The sequence below is a fragment of the Podarcis bocagei genome (genome assembly GCF_964188305.1).
Source record: "Podarcis bocagei genome assembly, chromosome: 8".
NCBI classification, from domain to species: Eukaryota; Metazoa; Chordata; class Lepidosauria; order Squamata; family Lacertidae; genus Podarcis; species Podarcis bocagei.
In genome coordinates, this window is record NC_138133.1 from 85,410,808 (window position 1) to 85,436,343 (window position 25,536).

The window sequence follows — 25,536 nt, forward strand, 5'->3', positions numbered from 1 at the left end:
GCGGGCACCTGGTGCCCCCCAGAATTCAGCGCCCAGGTGCCCCGCACCCCTTGCACCCCCCCCCCGGGGTAAAGACTGCCCTGAGCACCACCTACTCCATCCTCCTGTCTTCCACAATGCCTAATCAGTTATTATTTATTATTATCATTATTTATTAAACTTGTATACCACCCTTCATCCGTAGATCTCAGGGAGGTTCATAACATAAAATTACAATACAAAAAACATAATAAAGTAAGAATGACAACAAAACAATACCCCGTCCCACACACAATGCGTTTAAAAGGGCATCCGATGTCAATCAGCCCAAGGCCTGCCTGAGCAATATGTGGTGGTGAAGGAGTCAGAAATATAGCTGGCGTTGGGAAATTGTGACGCTCTGACCCAAATCATTTTTTGCTACCTGAAACAGAGTGCTAATGCCACCACCACTTTTGGTTAAGCCTTGCTGCACCAATTCCTGCTTTTATATATCCTGTGCTATCTGACGCAGGTTGCTTCATCTTGTTGAATGGCCATGCCTTGTTTTGAAATGCGGTAAAATCCAGGGCTGGGCCAAGACATTTTGCCACCTCCCCAATTCCATGTAGAGAAGTCAACTTGACTGGAGCTGAATCTTGCTTTGACACTAGCAATCGGACAATACCATCCACTATACCTGAGATAGCTAAGGAGGTGCATAGCAGGCTAGCTTGGGGACACAGGTGGAATGCCAAACACATTGTTTGCCACCTCCCGAAGCACCTGCCCACACTGCCTCATGGAAGAGTAAGTCATGATCTGCCTTCCTGACAGGACACCCTTGTTTCAAATATTATTGCTATTATTATTATTAGTAGTAGTAGTAATAGTAATGATATAAAAGCAGCAGCAGCAACAACAACAAAATGGAAAGGGCAGCAGGAGGTAAATGGAGAAAACATGTTCCACAACCCGGAAAGAGTTACACCTCCTACCTGAGGTATGCCGTATTTGTCAATAATTTGCCAAATATACCAGTCTTCTCGCCTGGAAGCCTTGCGGAACTTGAAAGTGGTGACAAAGGCATATTCATCAGGAAGGCCTTGTGGGAAGACGTCTCTGAGGTAGGGCAAGAGAAAGATATGAGAAGCATTTGGGCTGTGTACATCTGGGCAAGAAGGTGTTCAAAGATCTGTGGTGGCACAATAAATCCATTGTTTCCGATATATTCATCATATTTTTCCTTATTCCACTTCTTCTTTTCCCTTTATGGTCTCTGATTCTGCTTGCCTTGGAACACTACCAATCTGACCACAGAATGTCATGGCAGAACTGCAAGTAAGTAAATAACTAGGTAATTGATCACATCAGTTAATAAGGGATGCATGTATAATGGAAAACAGCGGCTCTATCACACCTTTATACCGCTGGGGGGGGGGGAACCCGTACACAACCTTCAATAATGAAGAGAGTTTAACAAGAGCTGCAGAATGCAGTAGCTGGTATTGATTTCCCCCATCCTATCCAATTCGCCAACCCACTGGCAGATTGTAAAATTTGGATTAGTTGAAGATTCATCAGTGTGAATGATGCCTTTTCAAAGTTTTTCCCAGTCACTCCTTACCAGACAGGAAACATGACTTATTTCCTTTGCCCAAGGTGCCAGCCAGTTGGCCTTATCTCTTCAAGGATATTCCATTACATGCCCCCACTTCCATCCAGGATTTCCCATTTTTATTCCAAGGAATCAATCCACATCCATGGCCACTGAATTTACACACTGGATTGGTTTTTTTGCTTGCTTGCTTGTTTTATTTATTTGAGTCTATTCCATTTATACATTGCTTCCCATAAAAAAATCTCGAAGTGTTTTAACAATAAAAACATAAACAATAACAACAATTCAATATTATTATTATTTAAATCCACACAAATAAACACACACACAATTTCATCTATTAAATGCCTTGGGATCTTCCTGAGCCTTCTCCCACTTTGGAGTAAATCTATACACACACACCCCAAAAAATAAATAAATAAAAATGAGCCAAAAGTTGATCTGAGAACCTTTGGCTCAACTCAGTATTTAAGAGCATTCTATTTGGCAGCCAGGAGACCAGGTTATATGACCCATCACAACCACACAGTTCTCAGTACTCCTGTCTATGAAGGCCCCTTCTCAATTTACACAGTGTGGAAGGACTTGATAGAAGTCCCACAAATCTAGGATGCTTGCAGACTGCCACACTGGCTGCCAAACCTTGGGACCTCCTCTGGTGCTGGGCACAGATCAACGACCGGGTGTTCAGAAACACCCTGTTTTGGCATTTTACTTTTATAATGGTGGTTGGCAGCCTGGCCTGGAAAGGGTGAAGCTTAAACAGACATGTCTTGTGCAAATAGGAAATGAAAGTGGCTACAAAGAACCTCTGGCAAGGAGACTCTGTTCGCAGCTGGCTGTTAAGGAACGAGCCACTGTTTCTGTTGGCTTCCAAAACCAAAGGGCTCGTACTCAATCCAAATTTCAAACCAGATTCCCCCTTCCCTACAAATATATTCATTTATGGTTTTACTTATAGATTTACTGTTGGCCCAGCTGTTTGTAGCAAATGCTTTAAAGATCCCTTATTGTCTCCTTTTGGTCAAGGCTTCTATTTACTGAGGAAAAGATCTTACTCTGTTTTCTGGACAATGGGGAAGCTGCCAAGCCGAACATAAGAGCTGTGGATTCCGTTGTCCTTCATTCCAAATATCTCCCTCACACTGAATAATCCCATCAGGTCAAAACCTGCCAAAAAGAAAAGATACAAATATGGGAAACAGGTGGGGGACAAGCTGAGGTGAGGACAAACAAGTCAGATAGTTTTTTTCCACTTCCTAAAGGTGATACACAGGGATGTGGGTGGCGCTGTGGGTTAAACCACAGAGCCTAGGACTTGCCGATCAGAAGGTCGGCGGTTCGAATCCCCGCAACGGGGTGAGCTCCCATTGCTCGGTCACAGCTCCTGCCAACCTAGCAGTTCAAAAGCACGTCAAAGTGCAAGTAGATAAATAGGTACCGCTCTGGCGGGAAGGTAAACGGCGTTTCCGTGCACTGCTCTGGCTCACCAGAAGCAGCTTAGTCCTGCTGGCCACATGACTTGGAAGCTGTCTGTGGACAAACGGCGGCTCCCTTGGCCAATAAAGCGAGATGAGCGCTGCAAACCCAGAGTTGGCCACAACTGGACCTAATGGTCAGGGGTCCCTTTACCTTTACCTTTAAAGGTGATACACAGGGGACACTATTTTGAATTTCATCGTGTGTCTTTGTGGAAGGAGAGCCTCACAAAATGTTAAGTCTTGTTTCCATAAGAGGGCTATGTGAGAAAAACAATAAGAACTTTACAATTGTGAGCATTTCCATTTATTTCCTTATTCAGTCGTTTTTTGTTTGTTTTTTAAGTGCACACACAAACGCAGAATAACAGTAATGATGCTATTGACGCAGATAAAAAAATTATCTGTAGGTGGGGGAACACTCGCTTTCAATGGTACTGAACTACAAAGGAACAGTGAACTTACCGCACCAGAGACAACAGCCTTACAAAATAACTTACAGCAGCATAAAACAAAGGTGAGCAAAGTACCCCTGATATCACCAGGGGTTGTTTTCTCATCTATTGCTTCTCTCCTTGAACTGTTGGAGTCCATAAAAGTGAGTTCTGAGGTTGTTATCCTAGGATAACTGCACATGTAAACAGGTCCATATCTGACACAGATGGTGCACCCTATACTAAACTTTAAGCTCCCTTCTAAGGCCACTACTTTGTAGAGAACCAAAATCAATACCGTGTTTGGCACAGTGGGAAGGTGCGTTCTGGCCGTTCGCCAAGCTTGTAATTGCATTTATATTACAGGTTACGGTAATTGCCCTGCAGGTATTTTCTTTGTTTCTGGCAGCTTTTTCTTCTTCTTGGTGCTTTGCTCCATTTTCAATCAGCAGATGAAATAAGGCATTTATTACCATCCCTTGCCCTACAGCTTCACCCCTTGAAAGACCCAGGGAACAACTTTAATGGGAGAATTCTCTGACATATTGCCACTGGCCCCCAACTGCTCTAATAAAGTGCAGCCAATATATTACTTACCCTGACTCTAAGAGCTCCCAACTGGCCCTAATATAAAATAATAGCTTGGCTTCACTGTAGAAGCTCTATGAGAGCGTATATCAACAGGTTGTATTTACGCGTTCTCGCTCCTCCAGGTGTAGAAGGAAAGATGGAGCATTTCATGAGAAAATGATAACGGGTGATTGGATCAAAAGTTTCTCAGCTTGCAAAAAAAGAAGAAGTGCTGATTGGGTAAAGTGTGTGTGTGTGTGTGTGTGTGTGTGTGTGTGTGTGTCAATTTCATCCTGAGGACCACATCCTAGTATGGGCAGCCATCCAGGAACCACATGCCAAAGGTGTGCGGGGCCAGAGGAAAAAGTTGACCAGGTCAGAGACAAGAATGGAAGCCTGTTGCATCAGCCCAGCTCTTGCTGCTTATGTGACACCAGTGTGATGGCCTGGGACTTGGGCTCAGACTCGGAACTGGAGGAGTCTCGGTCTGCACAGGATCTTCTGCCTCAGGCGGCATCTGAACCGAGTCTGGGGCTTGATTCTGAAGATCCTCAGTCTGCACAGGTTCCCCTGCAACAAGCACCAGCTGGGCTGAGTCAGGGGCCTGAGCCTGGCCTGGCTCCAGAGGTGGGGATGACCTCGTTGCCCTCAGCTGGGCAATCATGTGCAGCTGCTCCACTACCGGTTGGGTCAGGGGAGGCTGAGGTGGCCTCTGGGTCTAGTAACCCACCAACATCTCCTGAGCTGCAGAGACTCAGGTCTGAGAGAAGGAGAGACCTGAGTACTCGCAGGAGGAGTGCTCGCCTTTGGGCGAGACAGGGAGGTGAATCACTGGGAGATCAGGACTGGCTGTTACCCTGTCAGAGATAAAAGGCTGCCGGACCCTACCCCAGGTTGCGGGAACAACATTGCTGGAACCTGCCTGTTACCCTATGCCAGACCTAGCCTGGTTTCCTGCCTTGGCCCTGTTGGACTGACTCCTCATGGAACCCTTGGATTCGGGACCGGACCTGAACCGCATTGCTCTGGTTAACCCCCGGGCCCAGCACAACCAGCTTCAAGCCACCTTTGCGGAGCTGGGATCATCCCAGCCTTGCAAAGGAGCACCCCCCCAAAAAAAAATGTGCCTGGGACCATCGCCCCAGCATCCCCCCACCATGATGCGCCCTTGCCTGCAAAACCATTGTTCAAATCCCCACTCAGCCATGAAACCCACTGGGTAAGCTTTGGCCAATCACTGCCTCTTGGCCTAAACTACTTCACAGGGTCACTGTAGAGGTTAAATGAGATGGAGGAGAACCATGCAGGGCACCTTCAGCTCCTGGGGGGGGGAGGAGGATATAAATGCAATAAAGGCAATCCAAAATGCAATGCAACAAACAGTGGGTGCAGTGTTTATGTGTACCAAATTTAAGCTGCTGGAGAAGTAACCTAGTCGGAGGGGATCTCAAACTATCGATTAACAAAGGGCCTTGCACAGAGGTTAACCGGACGGGGATGTCATCCTTTTTTTTCATGTGTGCGGCTTCACAGGAAATATCTCTTCCTGAACATGTGTTCTTTTGCCTAGGATCCATTCCAAAGGCCTGCAGCTATGCATGAGCAGATTATCAGCCTTGCGAGGGAGATTAGCTAACGAGACTTCAATATTGAGGGCTTCCCTGTGCAGGGAGTGCAAAGGAAGGGCAGAATTAGTGTTTGTTCCGAGGCAGGCGAACAACCATCAGGGCAGCTGATGTCTGCTGCAGCACGGTGCTGGTTTAATGTGCCTCTCTCCTTTGAGGCTCAGAGGGCCACGGGCTCCTCTCTGCCAGCGTAAAACACATACAGCCCCTTGGAGAACGTTATAATTAGCTGGTGAGTCACTGGCATCTTAGGAATCCAATCTGCTCCTCTGCTGACCACAGGCCAACAGAAAGAGAGGCACTGACAAGCAATCACAGCCATCCCTGGCTATAATTGTAGGCTATTAGGTTTTACACACTGGCCCTGCAGCATTCGGTGCAAGGCCCCTGGCCATCCCACAACAAGCTATAAATAAGCACAGAGGCCCAGGCAGATGGATTGTTTTCTTGTTCATCTGTCGAGTGGGAAATAAAGCTTTCAGTCTTCAAAGCAGACCTACACTACTTTAAGCTGAAGATCTGGGGACAGCATATCTCAGGGGTGGGAGACCTTAGGAATGTGAGACAAATGCAGTCCTCTGGACCTTTCTGTATGCCCCATGGAATTCTTCCTAGCCTGGTTCTCTCCCCAAACCATATCCATCTCCAGCCCTGCACTGTATCGTCCTATACTGCCAAACCCTCCAAGTATCCCTATTTTCCAGGGACAGTCCTAGATTTATAGAAGCCATCCCAGTTTCTGATTTAATCCTGTAATCTCCTGCTTTTCCTTAGGACACCCCTATTTTCATCAGAGAAATATATGGAGTTATGCGACCCCCAAGACAAGAAGATAAGTAATATTCCCAGGGGAACTGAAGGAGGCGGTGGTGCGTCCGCTCTTAAAGAAAACATCATTAGATCCCTCAGATCTATCCAATTACCGCCCGGTCTCGAATCTTCCATTCCTGGGTAAGGTGATTGAGAGAGCGGTTGCTGAACAGCTTGGTAGGTTTCTGGATGAAACATCTGCTCTGGATCCATTCCAGTCCGGCTTCCGCGCTGGTCATGGGACCGAGACGGCTCTGGTCGCCCTAACAGATGATCTCCGCAGGCAGCTGGATCGAGGCGGGTCGGGGCTGCTGATTCTTCTAGATCTGTCAGCAGCCTTTGACATGGTCGATCACGAACTCCTGGACCACCGCCTTGCCGACGTGGGGATCCAGGGCACAGTCCTTCAATGGCTGCGCTCGTTTCTCTCTGGTCGGGGACAGAGGGTGGCGCTTGGGGGGGAATTGTCATCACGCCACTCCTTGGTGTGTGGAGTGCCTCAGGGTGCAATTCTCTCCCCGATGCTTTTTAACATCTTTATGCGCCCCCTCGCCCAGCTTGTCCGGAGTTTTGGGCTGGGTTGCCATCAGTATGCTGATGACACCCAACTCTATCTGTTGATGGATGGCCATCCTGACTCGGCCCCAGACACACTGACCAGATGTCTGGAAGCTGTGGCTGGATGGTTACGTGGGAGCCGGTTGAAGTTAAATCCTTCGAAGACAGAGGTCCTCTGGCTGGGGAGGGACGATATGGGATCGAGGGGGCAACTCCCATCTCTTGCGGGGGTGCAATTAGTGCCAGCACCGGCCGTTAAGAGTTTGGGTGTAATCTTCAATACCTCCCTCTCTATGGAGGCGCAGATTACAGCTATAACAAAGGCGGCATTTTTTCATCTCCGCCAAGCTAAGCAGTTGGCCCCTTATCTCTCTCGTCCTGACCTAGCCACTGTGATCCATGCGACGGTCACCTCCAGACTGGATTATTGTAACTCGCTCTATGTGGGGCTGCCCTTGAGACTGACCCAGAAACTCCAGCGGGTGCAGAATGCCGCGACAAAACTCCTTATGGGGTCTTCGCTGCGAGATCACATTCATCCGGTACTATACCAGCTGCACTGGCTCCCAGTGGAGTACAGGATCAGGTTTAAGGTGCTGGTTTTAACCTTTAAAGCCCTATACGGCCTAGGACCCTCGTACCTACGGGACCGCCTCTCCTGGTATGCCCCACAGAGAAACCTACGGTCTGCAAACAATAACATCCTCAAGGTCCCAGGCCTCAGAGAGGTTAGGCTGGCCTCAACTAGAGCCAGGGCCTTCTCGGCTGTGGCTCCAATCTGGTGGAACGCTCTGTCACAAGAGACTAGGGCCCTGCGGGACCTGACATCTTTCCGCAGGGCCTGCAAGACAGAGTTCTTCCACCAGGCTTTTGGTCAGGGCGCAGCCTGACTCCCTCCTCTGGCAATCTGCACAGAATTTTGCTTAATTGGTTGCCATCAATTTGATTTAATTAATTTTTATAATGAAATATTTTTAGATTGTGTGATTATTTGACTGATTATTTGATTGTTGTTAGCCGCCCTGAGCCCGGCTTCGGCTGGGGAGGGCAGGATATAAATAAAATTTATTATTATTATTATTATTAATGATCCAAACTTTAGAAGACATCTGAAGGCAGCCCTGTATAGGGAGATTTTTAATATTTGATGTTTTATTATGCTTTTATATATGTTGCAAGCTGCCTAGAGTGGCGGGGGAATAATAATAATAATAATAATAATAATAATAATAATAATAATAATAGAATAGGGCATCCTATTTTCATTGGAGAAATGTTATAGGGTATGCCAAACCTTAAAGCCAGTTTAAACAACAGTTGTTAGGTCCATTGGCCCTCCCATAGATGTCTGACAGCTATTCTACTGGCCCCAGCCATCTATGTATGGAGGAATGGCTTCGCCTACAGAGACCTAAAAGAGCAAATCCCAGATGGATTAAGCAGTTTTGATTATAAACATAGGCTGGCACCTGAATACGCCATACTGAAATCAATGGACTAACTCTTAGATTTCACTCATATGTTCCATTCCTCAGGCAATTCCTGTGTGAATGAGTGGGGTGTATATAGCTTACCTCTGAAATATTGGGGTGTTCTTCCTGAGATGCCCTATCCAGGGCCATCTTACCCATAGCTGCTAGGGGTGCGGGGTACTCGGGCACCGGGTCTCAGGGGTGCCAGGCCGAGAGTCCGGGGCCCAAGAGTTGAGTCCGGGGAAGAGCCCACCTGTTGGTTGGAGGGCCACGGTGGGCTCTTCTGCTGTGGGTGGCTCTGTGCTGCCAGTTGGGGGGAAACTGAGCCAGCGAGATGCTGAGGTGGCCAGCCAGCTCCACCCTCCTGCATGCCTGGGACTGGGCAACTGGGGGGGGGGGGACGACACCAGGCAGATCTTCGCACCCCAGCGCCACATATGCTTAAGACAGGCTTGGCCCTATCTTACAAATTTCAAGGGAAGCAAAACGATAGCCATGGAGTAGAGTAAGATTTCCCAGAGGGCTTCTGCACATGCCTGCTTCTGATGTTATCAGAGGAAGAAGAAAGAGGGGAACCCCCCCCCCAGATTTCCCAAAACAAGTTTTATTTAAAAAATAAAATAAAACAAAAATTCTAACCCCATTGAGTGAGTCACCCCAGAACTGAGGTAAAAGACAATCCCTATGCATTCCCTTCCCCCAAGCACTCCTCTCTCTGTAGCCTCTGACATTCTATGGAAGTTTCTGCTTAAAATGAGCATCGGTAATAAATGCTGCATGGAAAATAACAAGACGAAACAGCAAAACCCACCAATTCACGGGAGCTATTTTCCATCCCATTTCCCCCAGTCCTGGCATTGACCTGCAGCCAGGATTTCAGACTGAGTCACGACTCGCTATTACTATGCTTGTTAAATCCCTAGTGGTGTTTCTGTGCATCGGATCAGAGACATGAGGAGTATGTTAAATTTGCCCGGGGGTTGCTGCATAATGCTTTGTCATTAACACTGACTCAGACTCCTTGTTCCGGTTTTCCTCTCTCTCTCTGTCTCTTTGTCTCTCTCTCTCTCTCTATTTGTGGGCTCCTGTAGTTATGCGCCCGCAATAAAAAATACTAATAAAAGAAACTTCAGAGAACAATGTGTCTCCATTTGCCTCCACTTTAACTTCATTATTCTTCCTCTGCTTTGCAGAAAACACAGGCGGCGAGAGGAGAGGTCAGAACCTCCTGCTCCAGTAAAAATCACAAACTTATTTACTTTGCTGCGCAACCACCATCTCCAAAATTGCAACTGCTCTCTACGGGACTGCCCTTTGAGACTAAGCCAAAGCCAAATATTGGTAAACCAATCATTGTCTGCCCACTAGACTCTTGGTGAAACACACACACACACCATTTCTTGTTTTTTAAAAATACTTTGAAGCACAGAGAAATCCCTCTAATTTCTACAGAGCAAAATGAATCCCCAGTTTTAATTGTAGGCTAAAATCTATCAACGCTTTTACCAAATATGTGGGAAAAGAAAACCCTCTGAGAAAACTGACTGTGGATGCTACACTAGCATAGCAAAACTAGCATGGTTGTGTGAATGGCTAGCACAAATAATGCCTACAGATAGGACAGGAATATATGAAGACATTTTATACCAAGCAGGACATTGTTCCACCTAGCTCAGTGTTGTCCACACTGGCTCACAGGGTACTAGAGACAGAGATTCTGCCCACCTCTACGTGTGCAGAATTGAACTTTGGACCTTCTCATGCAAAGTAGTTGCTCCATCACTGAGTTATGGTCCTTATGGTCCTTGTGAACATTTCTTGGCAGAAAATAGCCCCTGAACACCTTATGCATGCAGATGAGTAAAAGGGCACAAGACCATTCCTCTGACCCTGATCTGGATTATAGATGTCTTCTTCATTATCCACACATAGGCATGGGTGTGTGAGGCAATAAACCTACATGTTTATGTGCCCATTGACCCTGGAACTCTAAGAGATGGGGAGTTCCATGTTCTAAGGACGTCTGTGTGCATCATGTTCCACCCTCCCCTCCCCCACTGACTTCCCTCAGCTCCAATCTCTGGTTTATCTACAAATACTATTCTCTGCATGTTATAAGACTGTATAGATCCTTAATTTGTCTGACTGGTTATTGTCAATAAAAAGTTTGTGAGTGTTTATTCAAAGCCTGCCAAGGAGTCCAATTCACTTTGTTGTTTCTTTAAGTACTTTGTAAAAGGTTCCCATTCATCTTTAACATCACAGTTATCCTTGCCTTGTCACGTAGTTTATGTGTCAATTTTGCCAATTCTGCGTAGCCCATCAGTTTCTCTTGCCATAGTTCTTAAGTCGGGATTTCCTCATTCTTCCATCCTTGTGCTATTAAGACTCTTGCCGCCGTTGTTGCGTACATAAAGATATTTTTCAGCTTCCTTGGCAGGTCTTTTCCTACAATCCCTAACGCATCATGTTCCTTGTCTTTGATGTTCCCTTGCTAATTATTTGATAGTAAGGGTCAAGGCAATGGGAGCCACATAGTATCAGTTGTGGGGCTAAATGCACAGCCCTACAGCTCCACCCCCCTCACTTTACATCCTTTTGAATTAGTAAGTTTGTATTTTTTATTTTTTGGTTTTGTGACCTTTCAATGTATTTCCCCCCTGTACAGCTGAGATAGAGAACCTATGGCCTTCCATATGTTGTTGAACATATCATAGCCAATTGCCAAGGATGATGGGAAATATAGCCTGGAGAGACACGGGTTCCCCATAACTGATGCGTATGTGCATTCAATCATCTGACAACTAAGGATTCATATATCTGACAAATTGCATGGGGAGAGGGGTCTTTAAATATTAGTTCCAACAACAGTTATGTTCTTGAATAGGAAGTCCACACCTGAAATTTGCATTCCAAAAAAGGACCTAGGGCTATCAAGTGGATTTATAAAATAAAAATAAATCGCAACGCAGATGTAAATTCATGGTCTGCAATCTAGATTGAGAGGCAAAGGGATAAAGCTCCAAAATAGGGTCCCATGTTAGTAATTTGGGTTGGGAGACCCTGTCCTCAAGGACAGAACCATGCAGTCATGGCCAAGTGTAAAAAGGTAAAGGACCCCTGAATGGTTAAGTCCAGTCAAAGATGACTATGGGGTTGCAGCGCTCATCTCACTTTCAGGCTGAAGGCGTCAGCATTTATCCACAGACAGCTTTCCAGGTCATGTGACCAGCATGACTAAACCACTTCTGGTGGAACAGAACACCGTGACAGAAACCAGAGCTCATGGAAACGCCATTTACCTTCCCGCTGCAGTGGTACCTATTTACCTATTTATCTACTTGCACTGGCGTGCTTCAAACTGCTAGGTTGGCAGGAGCTGGGACAGAGCAATGGGAGCTCACTCCGTCACAGGGATTCAAACTACTGACCTTCCGATTGGCAAGCCCAAGAGGTTTAAACCACAGCACCACCTGTGCCCCAAGTGTAATGTGGCCCAGAAGTCTGTATTTTCTGTGTGCTTGTTATTCACAGACTTACTTCTTCCACTGTGCTATTTCTCCTGTCGAAACCCTTTTAGCTTCTCTTGAAATTCTTCAAATGTTCCACCTGAGGATCTGGACTCCCTTAACTGGATCTATAGTGTATTTGGTTACTTCTCAATGGCCAAATGAAGATGGAAACTGAGATTCCCAACCCCAAGCATATTGCAGATAGCACCCCATTACCTGGAATATCGTCAGTTTCTCCATTGGTGTGCTTGAACCTGTCTCCTTCTACGTGGACACTGGGACACAGCACATCTGAGAAGAAAAAGGGGAACAAAAGATTTACATTAAAAATAAAGTAATTATTCCAGCCTCTAAATGGGAACTTTGACCCATCTAATCAAGCATCCTACTATCACAGTGGCTAATCAGATGCCTTTGGGAAGCTCACAAGGCCAGGAGTCCAAAAAGTGCTCTCTCCTGCTTGTGATTCCCAGCAATCAAAATTCATAAACCTGTTGCCTCTAATATTAGCAGCAGGTTTGGGGTAATCACGTAATGGAGCCCATTCTGGAGACAAAGTTTCATTCTGGAGGTTTTCAGAGCATACCATCTGCGGGAGCTGAATTACTGCACCATAACATTCATTCTCCTTCTTGCAATCAGAATTTTAAACTTTGCAACAAAGGGATATTAAAATATAACTTGCCATAAAAACAAGACAACCCAAGAATAAATAAAAACATATCAATCTCCAGAATCACAAATTTTCAGAACTTAAAATTGAAAAATTCTCCCAAATCATTTTAAAAATGAAATCTCATTGGGGTGGAATCTAGAAACATAAAAACTGCTTTGAAAATGAACTTTTTAAAGAAGCGTTTTAAAAAATACATTGAATTTTCCATAAGGCTCACCATCGCCATCTAGTGTCACATTGTATATTGCACTTAAAACACACTTAAAACATTTTATTTGCAGCTGTATAGCTGAGTCCTGGCAGTTAGAACTGTACCGGGTTCCCAAAAGCAATCTATACCATTGTCCATAACATTGCCACTGCTAGCATACTATATATGTAACCCTACACGTAGCAAGCTTGTTTGTATTGGCCAGGAACCATCTACATTTGAAATAAGTGTACCTCTGCTATGGATGTCAGAGAATTTAGGTGCATTCTGCCTGGTTGTTAATTGCTAGAGAACGTGCAACAGAGATTCTGATCTGATTTTAATGCTGTTATATTCTTTCAACAGCTGCAACTTTTTTATGTTTTGCAATTGTGTCTCCAGATCTCTCTTTCTGCTTCCTCCCAGCTAAGCACGTATGAAAACATTAAGCTGTTTTTCCCTAGAGCAAAGGCTAATTTCTGAATAACGGTGAAAATGGACCAAGCAGAGTTATTTAATGAACAATGGAAAATCAGTGAAAATCACGGAGACGAAGAAGCAGGAAGCTGACAGGCAGTGCTACCTCCTGAACAGGTTGCAAAGAAGAAGGAAGGAAGGAAGGAAAGTGGACCACAGTGATCGGTGTGGCATTCCCTCTGTTTCCCTAAAAAAATCAGCTTCCACAGTGGAAGTTGTGAACCAACAACACCATCTATTTCCAGGATCCCAATTTATTTCCTGAGGCTTTAACGAGTAGCCATGAAAGGAACAGGTTAGATGATTCTATGAATTGACTCTTCCTGTCTTGCCATTGTGACACCATCATTTCCCCATAATCCCTGTGCTCTCTTTGTCAATAGGGTCCATCTTTCTTTCTCTCCTTTTTCTCTGTCTTTGCAAAGAGCCTTTGCTCAACACAAAAGTTATCCAAATAACTTTTAAAAAAAAACAATAACCCTGGCACCAAGACAGATTTGCTGGCTACAGGTATCTCCTAGACCAGGAAAGCCATTATTAAATGGGCCAGCCGGATGCTTTGGAAGCTGCTGCTGATAAATCACTTCTATTATCCCAACAGCTGTAGGCATTTTGTTAGCATATGGGAAACATCAACCAATTGCACCAAGTTACTGTGGGTGGATGAATCCAGCTCGAGGCTTCACAGCAGGCTGCTCTTAACCGCATTTCCGCAAATGTGAGGGGCGAAATGGCACTTTTGCCACATTGTCAAGAAATGTCCAGAACACAGAGCTGTATTTATTAGAACATCTGCTTAGTGGGATCTGACATTCACCTGCTTTTCCCTATGGGGTGAAGGTTATCACTTGATGATTATTATTAGCAGATTGGCCAATTACACATTGAGAGAAAAGAGGAAATTCATCCCCCCAAAAATGATGACAAAATTTGCAAGGAATATGCTGATTTATATGTATAGATGAAAATTTAGAAATAATGAATATGATAGAAATATAATGCATCTCATTATGGTTGGGGGGGGGGGCAACTGTGACCAGGTGGCATGCACTGGATCAATCTGCTGTCCAGGTGCTATTGATAGACAAACTCAAGGGCCCTCTTCTCCACTCTTCTGGTACTTTCAACAGAACATAGACTGGATTGGCCTTCAAACACCTTAGGGTGGGGAGACTCCAGCTCTCATCAACCCTAACCGGTATGGCTAATGGTCCAGGGCAGGGGTGCCAACTTGAATAAAATATTGTGGGGGACCAGGTAAGCCCTGCCCCACATAATAATCATATGATGCAGCGCACGCACACAATTTGATTGGGAGTGCCCATCAACTTTGAGGGCGGGTCTCTGGCCCCCTCAAATATTTTATTGTGGGGGCTGAAGCCCCCGCAGCCCCTAGGAATTGGCTCCTATGGTCAGATATGATGATGGGACTTACAGTGCAACAACAAGGGCTCCCCACTCCTGAAATAGAGGACGCCATCATATAGAGGACACCGTCAAATAGATCTTCAAATTCGAGGAGAATTCAGGAATACCCTGAATGTGGATTGCCCTTTACAGAGTAAAGACAGGAAGGAAGGAAGGAAGGCCACTACCCTCAGGAACTTATGATCAAAAAGTTGACACAGAGAAGGCAATAATAATAATATTTTTTTATTTGTATCCCGCCCTCCCTGGCCATAGCTGGGCTCAGAGCAGCTAACATCATATAAATAATACAATATGCATAAAACAAGCAATCAATTGATTAAAATGCATCCCAAAATTAATTCAAATAAATTAAAGTTAAAGTTAAAACTGGACAAATGACAACCCTCAGGTTAAAATTGAAAGCGGTTAATACTCGCCAGGACCAACTGTTTCCACTGATATTTATAAGGACCTGTGAGTGGGCTGGGAAACCTCCTTCGTGCTTGTTCTTATGCAAAGAGAAAATGAGTCAGACTGAACCCTGACCAAAGGCCTGGTGGAATAGCTCCATCTTGCAGGCCCTGCGGAAGGATGTCAAATCTTGCAGGGCCCTGGTCTCTTGTGAGAGAGCATTCCACCAGGCCAGGGCCACAGTTGAAAAGGATGGGAACTGCTGAGCCAATGCGAGAATTAAAAAAAATGTGGCTGTACGCTCTGAAAGAGTTCCAAATGGGTTTCCAGCCCAGCATGATGTATTGTGCCTGCGGCATGGAGCGAGGGTGGAGTAGGAGAGCGAGTGTCATGGTGTGACAGAAAATAGGTTCAAAATAAGTGTACAGCTTACACAAAGTTTACCAAGGGACAAGCTTTTAGTCAATGGGCAACTCAACTGCTGAGTGCTACATTCAGATACATCAGCCACTCAGTTCATCGGCTAAATAGGAGGGCTGGTGTTAACACAATTTCTCCACAAGCTGCCTTGGAAGACCACAAATATTTGGCTCTTCTTTTCCAGGAAATATTTCCATTCCAGATAGTCACTATCAGAACACCTCTTCCCTCCCAATCCAGTTCCCTTTTGAGCCATGTCTTTTTTTTAGACAGTATGTCTCTGGGCGGTCTTCCTTTTTTGTGATCTGTAAGCAGCTCTGAGAGCCTTTTTTTGGCTGAAGAGCAGAGTTAGAAAAAAAGAAGATGATGTTTTAAACAAACAAATAAATGGCCTGCACCCCCTCAGTGTGTATGGAAAATGCTTGGGGATGGAAGGCAAGCTCAGGCCATCACAACCCTGTTACTGCCATCCTGAGTATCTGGTAGCCATGCCTGTCCCCGAGTTGAGTTCTGCCTTGAAGCATGAGTACAGTGCTACCTTGGTTTAAGAACAGCTTAGTTTATGAACAACTTGGATTAAGAATGCTGCAAACCCAGAAATAGGTGTTTCGGTTGTGAACTTTGCCTTGGAAGCAGAACATGTTTCACTTCCTGTTGAGTGTGTTCCGTTTGTAAATTGAGTCCCCCGCTGCTATGGGAAAGCATGCCTTGGTTTAAGAAGGCTTTGGTTTAAGAACGGACTTCCAGAACAGATTAAGTTCGTAAACCAAGGTACCACTGTAGTATTGATGTCTTGCACATGACCTGGATAGCTCAGTCGATTAGAGCATGGTGCTGATAACAAGGTTGCAGGTTCAATCTCTGTATGCAACAGCTGCATATTCCTGCATTTCAGGGAGTTGGATGATGAGTCACAGGGTCCCGTCCAACTCTACAATTCTATGATTCTATGCCTGAACTCATGAAGTCATAGAATCATGGAATCAGAGTTGGAAAGGACCCCGAGGGTCATCTAATCCTGAAATGCAGTTATCACAGCTAAAGCATCCATGACAGATAGCCATCTAACTTCTGCTTAAAAACCTCCAAGGAAGGAGAGTCCTTTATCAGTCTTTATCAATATGCATTAGCAGTCAGGAAGCGGGTATGGTGGAAGAAGACAAGAAAGACCTGCCTCTATAGGGTGGCAGGTCACTTCTTCACTTATTTCCAAGTGCCTTTCAGATGTCTAGATGAGGTCACCCTCAGAATTTCCATGTATTTTATAGGACTGTTTACAGCCCTGTCCACTGACCTCCTTTGGCTGCAAGGCAATCCTTAAGAATGGGATCAATCACCAAAGCAGACAGCATGCTTGCCTGATGACTAACCCGGGCAGGAAGAAGGCACAGCAACAGGCGGCGACATATCAATTGCAAATAGCAAGAAAGCATCATAAAACACCCTAAATGGAACACCAGCTGAGCACAGGCTTTCCACACACAAACACACTTATTTCCAGCATAGTTTTTCCTTCCAGTCTTTTCCTCATTGAAAAAGAGTTTTCTTAGATGGTACACAACACCAGTGCAGTTAGGGGAAATGTACAAAACTAGTTCAAATATATGTTGGAAGTGTAAGGAAAAGGAAGGGACATTTTTATCATATGTGGTGGGATTGTTATGTAATTTTTTTTTAAAAAAAAATGGGAAATGATATATAATGAATTGAAGAAAATGCTCCATTTAACATTTGTTAAAAAAAAACCCGAGGCATTTTTGTTGGGGATTGTAAGGAAAGACCTGCCAAAAAAGCTGAAAAACATATTCATGTATACGACAACAGCCGCGAGAGTTCTGGTAGTACAAGGATGGAAGACTGAAGAAACCCCAACTAAGGAATCATGGCAAGAAAAATTGACGGACTATGCAAAACTGACATATAAGCTATGGGACAAGGATAACTGTGACTTTAAGGATGAATGGGAACCCTTTATAAAGTATTTGAAGATGCAACAAAGCGAACTGGACTCCTTGGCAGGTTTTGAATAAACATTCACAAACTTTTTATTGATAATAATCAGCTAAATAGTTTGGGGAGCTATACAACTTTGTAACATGCAGAAAACAGCAGTCTCAGATAAACCAAAAACTGGAACTGAGGGAAGTCGGGGAGTGGGGGTGGGTGGGGTTTGTGTGGGAGGGTGGGGGGAGGGAGGAAAAATGGGGGGGGGGACAAGGATGATATAATTTTGAATAAAAAAACTTTTCTTTTCTTTTCTAGAGGTGCACTGAGCAATTAGTGTCCCCATGTACCATACGAAGCTAGGCTTTTACCCCACTGAGGATTAAGTTTCAGCCCTATGAGTCCAGTGGGTATTTGATGGAAGGTGGAATGCTTGCTTCATTTACACAACCTTCCCCCCAAGCTCGATGCTGTCAGAGGAGGAATGGTGGAGACTGCCTCCCCAGCCTGACCCTTCTATCCCTGCCCTTACCACATGTAAGTGTTCAAGAATAGCTCTTTCTGCAGATGCCATCATTCTGCATTACAAGCATGGACTATATGACAACTCCGGTTTCCTGTGGCACATTTTAATGGGTGTGCAGATGTGTCATCCAGTGACATGCCTATAAACAGTCCCCCTGAGACTTGGGGTGGATAAACCTAGTTCACTTTCTATTTTGCCAATGTTAAACTGAGTCTTTGGCATTTCTGCATCAGTTTGTTGTTTTTTGTTTAAGTCCTTACAAACATTTTGCCTAGCCTGCATATATATATATTTGCAAGTAATTTCCTCTGTTGTTGTTGTTTATACCCCACCCATCCAGCTGGGTTTCCCCAGCCACTCTGGGCAGCTCCCAACAGATTAAAAACAGAATAAAATATCAAACATTAAAAACGTCCCTAAACAGGGATGCCTTCAGATGTCTTCTAAAATTCAGTTAGTTTTATTTCCTTGACACCTGAGGGGAGGGCATTGCACAGGGTGGGTGCCACTACTGAAAAGGCCCTCTGCCTGGTTCCCTGTAATCTCACAGTGAGGGAGCTGCCAGAATGCCCTTGGTGTTGGATCTCAGTGTCATGTTGGTAGGTTCATTTCACTAATATATATACTTCCACTAATATATATACTTTCCCCTAATCTACTCATCTTTGGACATGGTTTCTGGTTAGAGAATCACACCATAAAATTTGGAGAACTGTGAGTTTCAAAGAATAGATATGTTTCAGTTTGTACAGTGGTACATCAGGTTAAGAACTTAATTCGTTCTGGAGGTCTGTTCTTAACCTGAAACTGTTCTTAACCTGAGGTATCACTTTGGTTAATGGGGGCTCCTGCTGCCGCTGCGCCGCCAGAGCACGATTTCTGTTCTCATCCTGAAGCAAAGTTCTTAATCTGAGGTACTATTTCTGGGTTAGCGGAGTCTGTAACCTGAGGTACCACTGTATATTTCAGGGTGGAATGTTCAGACCAGAAAGGATCAAATTGAACAGGAAGCCAAAACAGACCCGTCCCCCATTTGCACCTGAGACATGGGGGACAAAAATTCAGACTCTCAAACATTCCACCTCAACGTGAGACAGTTTCCTTCCCTCCAACGCAAGCTCAAGTAGCCAGCGCCAAGAGAAACAAGCCTCCTCCCTCACTAACAAGCGCTGATCTAAGTTCCTTGTCCCTACCAGCTGGCCATCAAAGGAGCGGGAACTGGAATTGATCTGAGGAAATGAAGGGTGACGAGAAACAGGAGGCCAGACACCGATAGAGGCAGAGGTGAGGTCATTGCTATGGAGACGTATGGGCCTCTGAGGCAGCACGCACTGAAGCTTACAAGATTCAACTCAAGGTCTTGTGGCCTTTAATTAACTGGAAGCATTGACAGAGAGCTCAGTTGGGTTATTAGGTGAGACCAATCGATACTGGGGAATTTTGTGCTTTGGGTTGTCTGGTATTCCCCAAAGATCAGGGGCAGGAATAATGAGCCCATTGTTTCCTTCCAGATCCCAGCTTTGGTCATGCATCTGGGGTGCAAGGGGTGCTATTTGGGGGGAGAGGCCGTTGATCAGTGGTAGACTACATCCACATTCTTTAGCATCTCAGTTTAAAGAAAAATCTCAGACATCATGTATTAGGAACTACTTCTCCCTGGAACCCTGAAGAGCAACTACCAGTCAGAGTACACAGTATTGATCTAGGCAGCCCATTGATCTGACACAGGATTAGGCAGCTACATCCGTTCATACCTTTTCCAATGAACTAGCCATTTCAACCCTGTGCTCTGACAGGTCACTGGATATCTCTTAGCAGGTATCTGAACTTACTGAATTCATACAATCCATTCCTATAGAGAACGTGACAACGCAAAGTGACAGTTTATTTTTGTTTCTCACTGGTGACTTCTTCTAATAAAAGTGCTCTTGTTGCTGATCAGAAGGTCAGCGGTTTGAATCCCTGCGACGGGGTGAGCTCCCATTGCCCGGTCCCTGCTCCTGCCAACCTAGCAGTTCGAAAGCACGTCAAAGTGCAAGTAGATAAATAGGTACCGCTCCAGCGGGAAGGTAAACGGCGTTTCCGTGTGCTGCGCTGGTTCGCCAGAAACGGCTTAGTCCTGCTGGCCACATGACCCGGAAACTACACCGGCTCCCTCGGCCAGTAAAGCAAGATGAGCTCCACAACCCCAGAGTTGGCCACGACTGGACCTAATGGTTAGGGGTCCCTTTACCTTTATTCTCTTCTACATAATGATATGATTCTCCTCCAAACCAAGGCGCGCTCTCTCTCTCTCTCTCTCTCTCTCTCTCTCTCTCTCTCACACACACACACACACACACACACACACAAACAACAAGGGGGCCCTGTCATTGCCGGATTTACATATAAGATAACAAGCTATAGCTTATGGCCCCACTCTCTTGGGGCCCCCAAAAAAATTTAAAGGAAAAAAAACCTGGATGTACATTTCCAAAATATAAGATAAAAAAGAAATAAAATAAAACCTACATACAGCAACAGTGTTTTGTGTTGTGTTGTGTACTATTATGTAAGTAATGGGCATCGCCTGCTAGTCTGCTCCCTAAAATATCACATATAAAGGGCCCCATTACCTTCAGTAGCTTAGGGCCTCATCAAACCTAAATCATGCCCTCGGGCCCTTTTTGACAACATTACAGATCCTCCAAGTGTCCCTATTTTCCAGGGACATCCCTGATTTAGAGAAGCCATCCCAGTTTCTGTTTTGATCCTGGAATGTCCCACTTTTCCTTAGGGTGTCCCTATTTTCATTGGAAAAATGTTGGAGGGTATGGAATTATTCGACCCCCAAGCTGTTTGAAGGCAATCCTGTATAGGGAAGTTGCTTTTTAATGTTTCATATTTCATTATGTTTTTATATATGTTGGAAGCTGACCAGGGTGGCTGGGACAACCCAGTAAGATGTGTGGAGTATAAATAGTAAAATTATCCTTGTGGAATGGGACATCCCTATTTTCTGCGGAGAAATGTTGGAAGGTTATGACATTAGTATAAGTATGGTCATACGTTGGTTCTCAAATGGAATATGTTCCGGAAGTCAGTCCGACTTCAGAAAACGTTTGAAAACCAAGGTGCGGCTACCAATTGGCTGCAGGAGCTTCATGCACTCAATCAGAAGCCGTGGAAGCCGCGTGGGATGTTTGGCTTCCAAAAAGCATTTGCAAACCGGAACACTCACTTCTGGGTTTGCAGTGTTCAGGAGCCAAAACATTCAGGTCACAAGGCATTCCAGAACCAAGGTACGACTGTATAAAATATGCATTAGGGCAATACCTGATCAAGCAAGATGCCACAAAATAGTATGCAAGCTTTGAATTTCCCAGAATTCTTCATTACAGTGGTACCTCGGGTTACATACGCTTCAGGTTACATATGCTTCAGGTTAAAGACTCCGCTAACCCAGAAATAGTACCTCGGGTTAAGAACTTTGCTTCAGGATGAGAACAGATATCGTGCTCCGGCGGCACGGCAGCAGTGGGAGGCCCCATTAGCTGAAGTGGTGCTTCAGGTTAAGAACAGTTTCAGGTTAAGAACAGACCTCCGGAACGAATTAAATACTTAACCCGAGGTATCACTGTAGTCTACAAGCTAAAAACACACTACAGGAGTAACATCCAGCCTGATGAAGATTTCTCAGGACTTGAAAGCTTGTTTGCTATTTTGTGACATTATGGTTGAATTACCTTTGGCTCCTTGACAAAATGTTTAAGAGGGAATTGGCACTGCCATTGTCCAATTCCTCCACTTTCTTCCCCATACTGCAGCCCCCTGGAAGCTCACAGTCCAATACCTTGAAAACAGCTGTGCATTGATATTTTACACCTATACAGGTTGTTATCACCATGATGGGGTTCTTAGATACAGTACATTTTATTATTCTTATTGTGTATTTAGGGTGGTATTCAACTACCTTGTCCCATCAGCACAAGGATTTCTATTTGTTCAACAGGACTTCTCATTCCCCCTCATACCCTCCCCAAATTTGTTCTGGAGGGTTGAGGGAACCCCTAGAACAGATTTGGAGAATAAGCAGAGAATGTTTCATTGCACAAGTGTGAATCCTTGTGCTGACTGTGTTGGATACAACCTTCAACTTTCATGCCATTTTGTATATGTATTATTAGTGTTACGGAAAAGCAGCAATGCGAGAGCGAGCTGCAAGTTGCTGGAATGCAAAACAGGATGTTGATGTTTGGGACTGTACCATGGGAACAAAGGGGCAGTCTATTCACTGTACTGAGCACCGGATGTTAGCTCAGAGTGTCATCTGACCTGTACTGGAAGTACAGGGGTGGAGTTAATCTCTCTACTGTTGGAGTCTGATGAGTACAGACGCATTTCTCTGTACTGCTGCAAGGACAGAAATAAAGACATGTAAATACATTTCTGTCTGTCTCTTTCCCCTCCCTGGGGGAGGCAGGGAGGAGGGAAGAGTGGTGTGTTCTTCTCACGCTTGAGGAGGATCGCCGATAGTGACCTAGCCTGATCCTGCCGGGAGACGCAGACGGGGAGGTCAACAAGGAGCTTAAGCCGAGTGCCTGGAGAGTGGCCAGTTTCCTCTGATAAGGCTTAAGAATCCGACAATTAGAACATATTGGGTAAAAATGCAGCACCGACAGTCAGAAGGAACTATGAACCTGGTTTGCCCAATTTAAGTGGTGACTCTGCTAATATTGATAAAGCGTGTTCTCCCTCATGGAGAGCACGGGTTGCAGTTGGGGATGACAAGACACCTCACTGTTGCTGGGCAAAAGAGTTTGGCCATCTTTAAGCAGGGGCGGGCTGTTACTGGGGAGATTTATATGTTGCCATTTATTGATTGACAGCCCTATTTGTTAAATGCAATGCACACAGTGACGAACTTCCTCTTTTCGCTGCGTGCTTCGGATCACCCGCCCTCCCCTCCCTAATTTTAGGCTGTTTGCTTGACCTTGCTATGCCTGTCATGGGGTCGTCTGCTTTGGGGCAGGGGCCCGGTAGGAATTTTGTCCATTTGGCTGATTAGTGTGTGCCATTTGATTTTGCCTACTGTGTAGCAAATCGTCACAACTTGTAAGGTTGCGGTTAGGCATTGGTCTGGGAATTGGTTGGTGGAGGGGTATGGATTTGGCTGTGCCTGCCCCTCCAAAATACTGCTGCTGCTGCAAGGGTTTTCCATTAAAGGAACCCAGGGGCTCCCCATGCTTTTGTCTGAAACCGCCTGGCAAGGGGCTAGGACCATGCAAGAGCCCCTGGGAGCATTCTGGGGAGAGGTGAGGCATGGTTCCCAGTCCCGTCTCTCTCCCCAGGCGACTTACCCTTTCTGACTTCGTGGGGGGTGCGAATGTCAGAGCTGTCCCCGTGCGGGGTCAGTTAGTGCTACCAATGCCTAAGCAACCACTCACATTGCTGTAATTTGAATAAAGTTGTGCCCAAAATTATGCCAAAAACCTTAAACAAAAATTAAGTGTCAATAGTGTTTTTCTTTGGGGGGTGTCTTGGGGACCTCGACGCGCAAAACCTCTTGTTCCAAGATCTTAAGTGTGCTGTCGTCAGGCAGCAATGTTCCTGTTCTTACAAACATTGTTGCATGTCTTGCATGGCACCAAGAGTGTAAACTATACACCTGATTATTTACTGCGGAAAAAACATCACTTGCACTCACAAAAGCAGGAAGAAAAGAAAAGCAACTTTCAGTAACTTTTAGCTGAATAGCTAAGGTCACGTTAACAGAAATCAAAAGAAGGAGGAAGATGGTATGAAACCACTCATGCTCACCTAAAACCAGCTAGTGTTTTATCACTGCTTCGCCTGCTGTAAATTATAGGGAACAGACAAACAATTACAGTGACTGAGTGCCTTCCTATAAAATCTAAGCCTGTAAGTTTCACAGCTCAGCCACTTGTGCCTGTACGGAACGAGTGCCAATCGGGCAGCACATCAATCAGTGCCAGCTGGAGCTCCAGTCTAAGTGCTATTTCCAGAGGCAAAATTAAAGGCAAGGCAGGCCAGCATCTGCTATTGTCATTTGGCTTCTGCCTTCGGCGCAGAACGCAGGCAAAAACTGAGCAGCAAAACAAAAAGGCCCAGAATGTTGCAGTGGTTCAGCAGAAGACCAGATCAGTAGAATGCTCCACTGGTTATGAGCATCTAAAGGCCTTTTCTGGTCCCTCCAGTCAAACTTGGCAGCTGAAATCAAATGGGTTTTGCAGGCTTGAGTCAAATCAATATGACATTTCTTCGCTTCCCAAAATTCTCTTGCTGCATTATTGTTTCTTCTGCTTATGCTCTAATTATATTTTTGTCAATAAGGTCAATATTGTGAGGATATCATAAGAAGATCAAGTGTAGGGAGTGCTGCCCCAAGAAACAGCAGGCATTCCTACAAATAAGCAAATCCACTACCCCTACCACATCAGAGCCCCCATAAAAAAAGGTCATTCAGTTGCCCTTAATCAACATGGATCCATCTGTTATGGATGCTTTAGCAGAGTTTCCTGCTAGATGAGCCTTGGGGGTCTACAATTCTGCAATTCTATCATTCTAAGAACACATCATCTCTCTCTTCGTATCTTCCAAATCACATAATTGTTTTTCCACACAAAACGTGCTCCCCTCCCATAATATAGAGGCCATTCCCCCCCTCAAAACTCTGATTCATACCCTTCAACATTCCTCTGAAGAAAATAGGGACACCCTATTCCATAATAATAATAGTAATTTTACTATGTGGCCCTTGAAAGCCCTATTCTCTATAAATTTGTATAATCCTATTCTAAAGCCATCAAAATTGTGAAAGAATGCCAACTCCCATCAGTCAGTCTCACCCATCAGTGTCAGTCATCATGATCAATGGTCAGAAACGATGGTTAAGGGGCACTGCATTCTCTACCCCTAAATTATTACTGTTCAGCTGATGAATAGAGAAGGTGAAGAATATTATTCCACAGTGTGAAATGGATGATCCCATAGAGGAATCAGTTATGTGAAAAACTAGGGTGTTAGCAGTACACAAAGGTCCCTATTTTCATCTGTAAAAGTCTGAATATTTTTCCTCCTCCTGTTGCAGTATGAAATGTTTTTATCTCTAAACCCATAATCTTTGCTAAAACAAACAAACAGAACCCAGTGCCCTTCTCCTGCATTAACTAGGACTTTCTTTTCAGATTTGCTTTGTTTTTTGTTTCCTTTCAACAGTAAGTAAGCCTTCATCTGTCAAAAAAACCAAAACCTCCTTCGGGAACTGGACTGCAATGAATGTCAGACATGTGTAGCTGTCAGGTTTTACCAGAATAAACCAAAGGAGATTACAAGAGAAATATAAGAAGCTTGGGGTAATGGATACATTGCTAATGGGCATTTGTCGTCCGTCCGTCCCCCCCCCCCCGCCGCCGCCCTCGCTACTGCAAACACACACACTTCA

General features: G+C 44.9%; 1 protein-coding gene across 1 annotated transcript in view; it reads right to left on the bottom strand.

The window, feature by feature from the left end:
• COL22A1 (collagen type XXII alpha 1 chain) overlaps positions 1 to 25,536 on the bottom strand; it is a 194,095-nt gene that overhangs the window by 118,742 nt on the left and 49,817 nt on the right. Inside the window, exons 4-6 of the mRNA XM_081204329.1 lie at positions 12,255 to 12,329; positions 2,638 to 2,749; positions 957 to 1,080 (exon numbers count right to left, since the gene is read on the bottom strand). Of these exons, the coding sequence (XP_081060455.1) occupies positions 957 to 1,080; positions 2,638 to 2,749; positions 12,255 to 12,329 (311 nt within the window). The remainder of the gene's footprint in view (positions 1 to 956; positions 1,081 to 2,637; positions 2,750 to 12,254; positions 12,330 to 25,536) is intronic.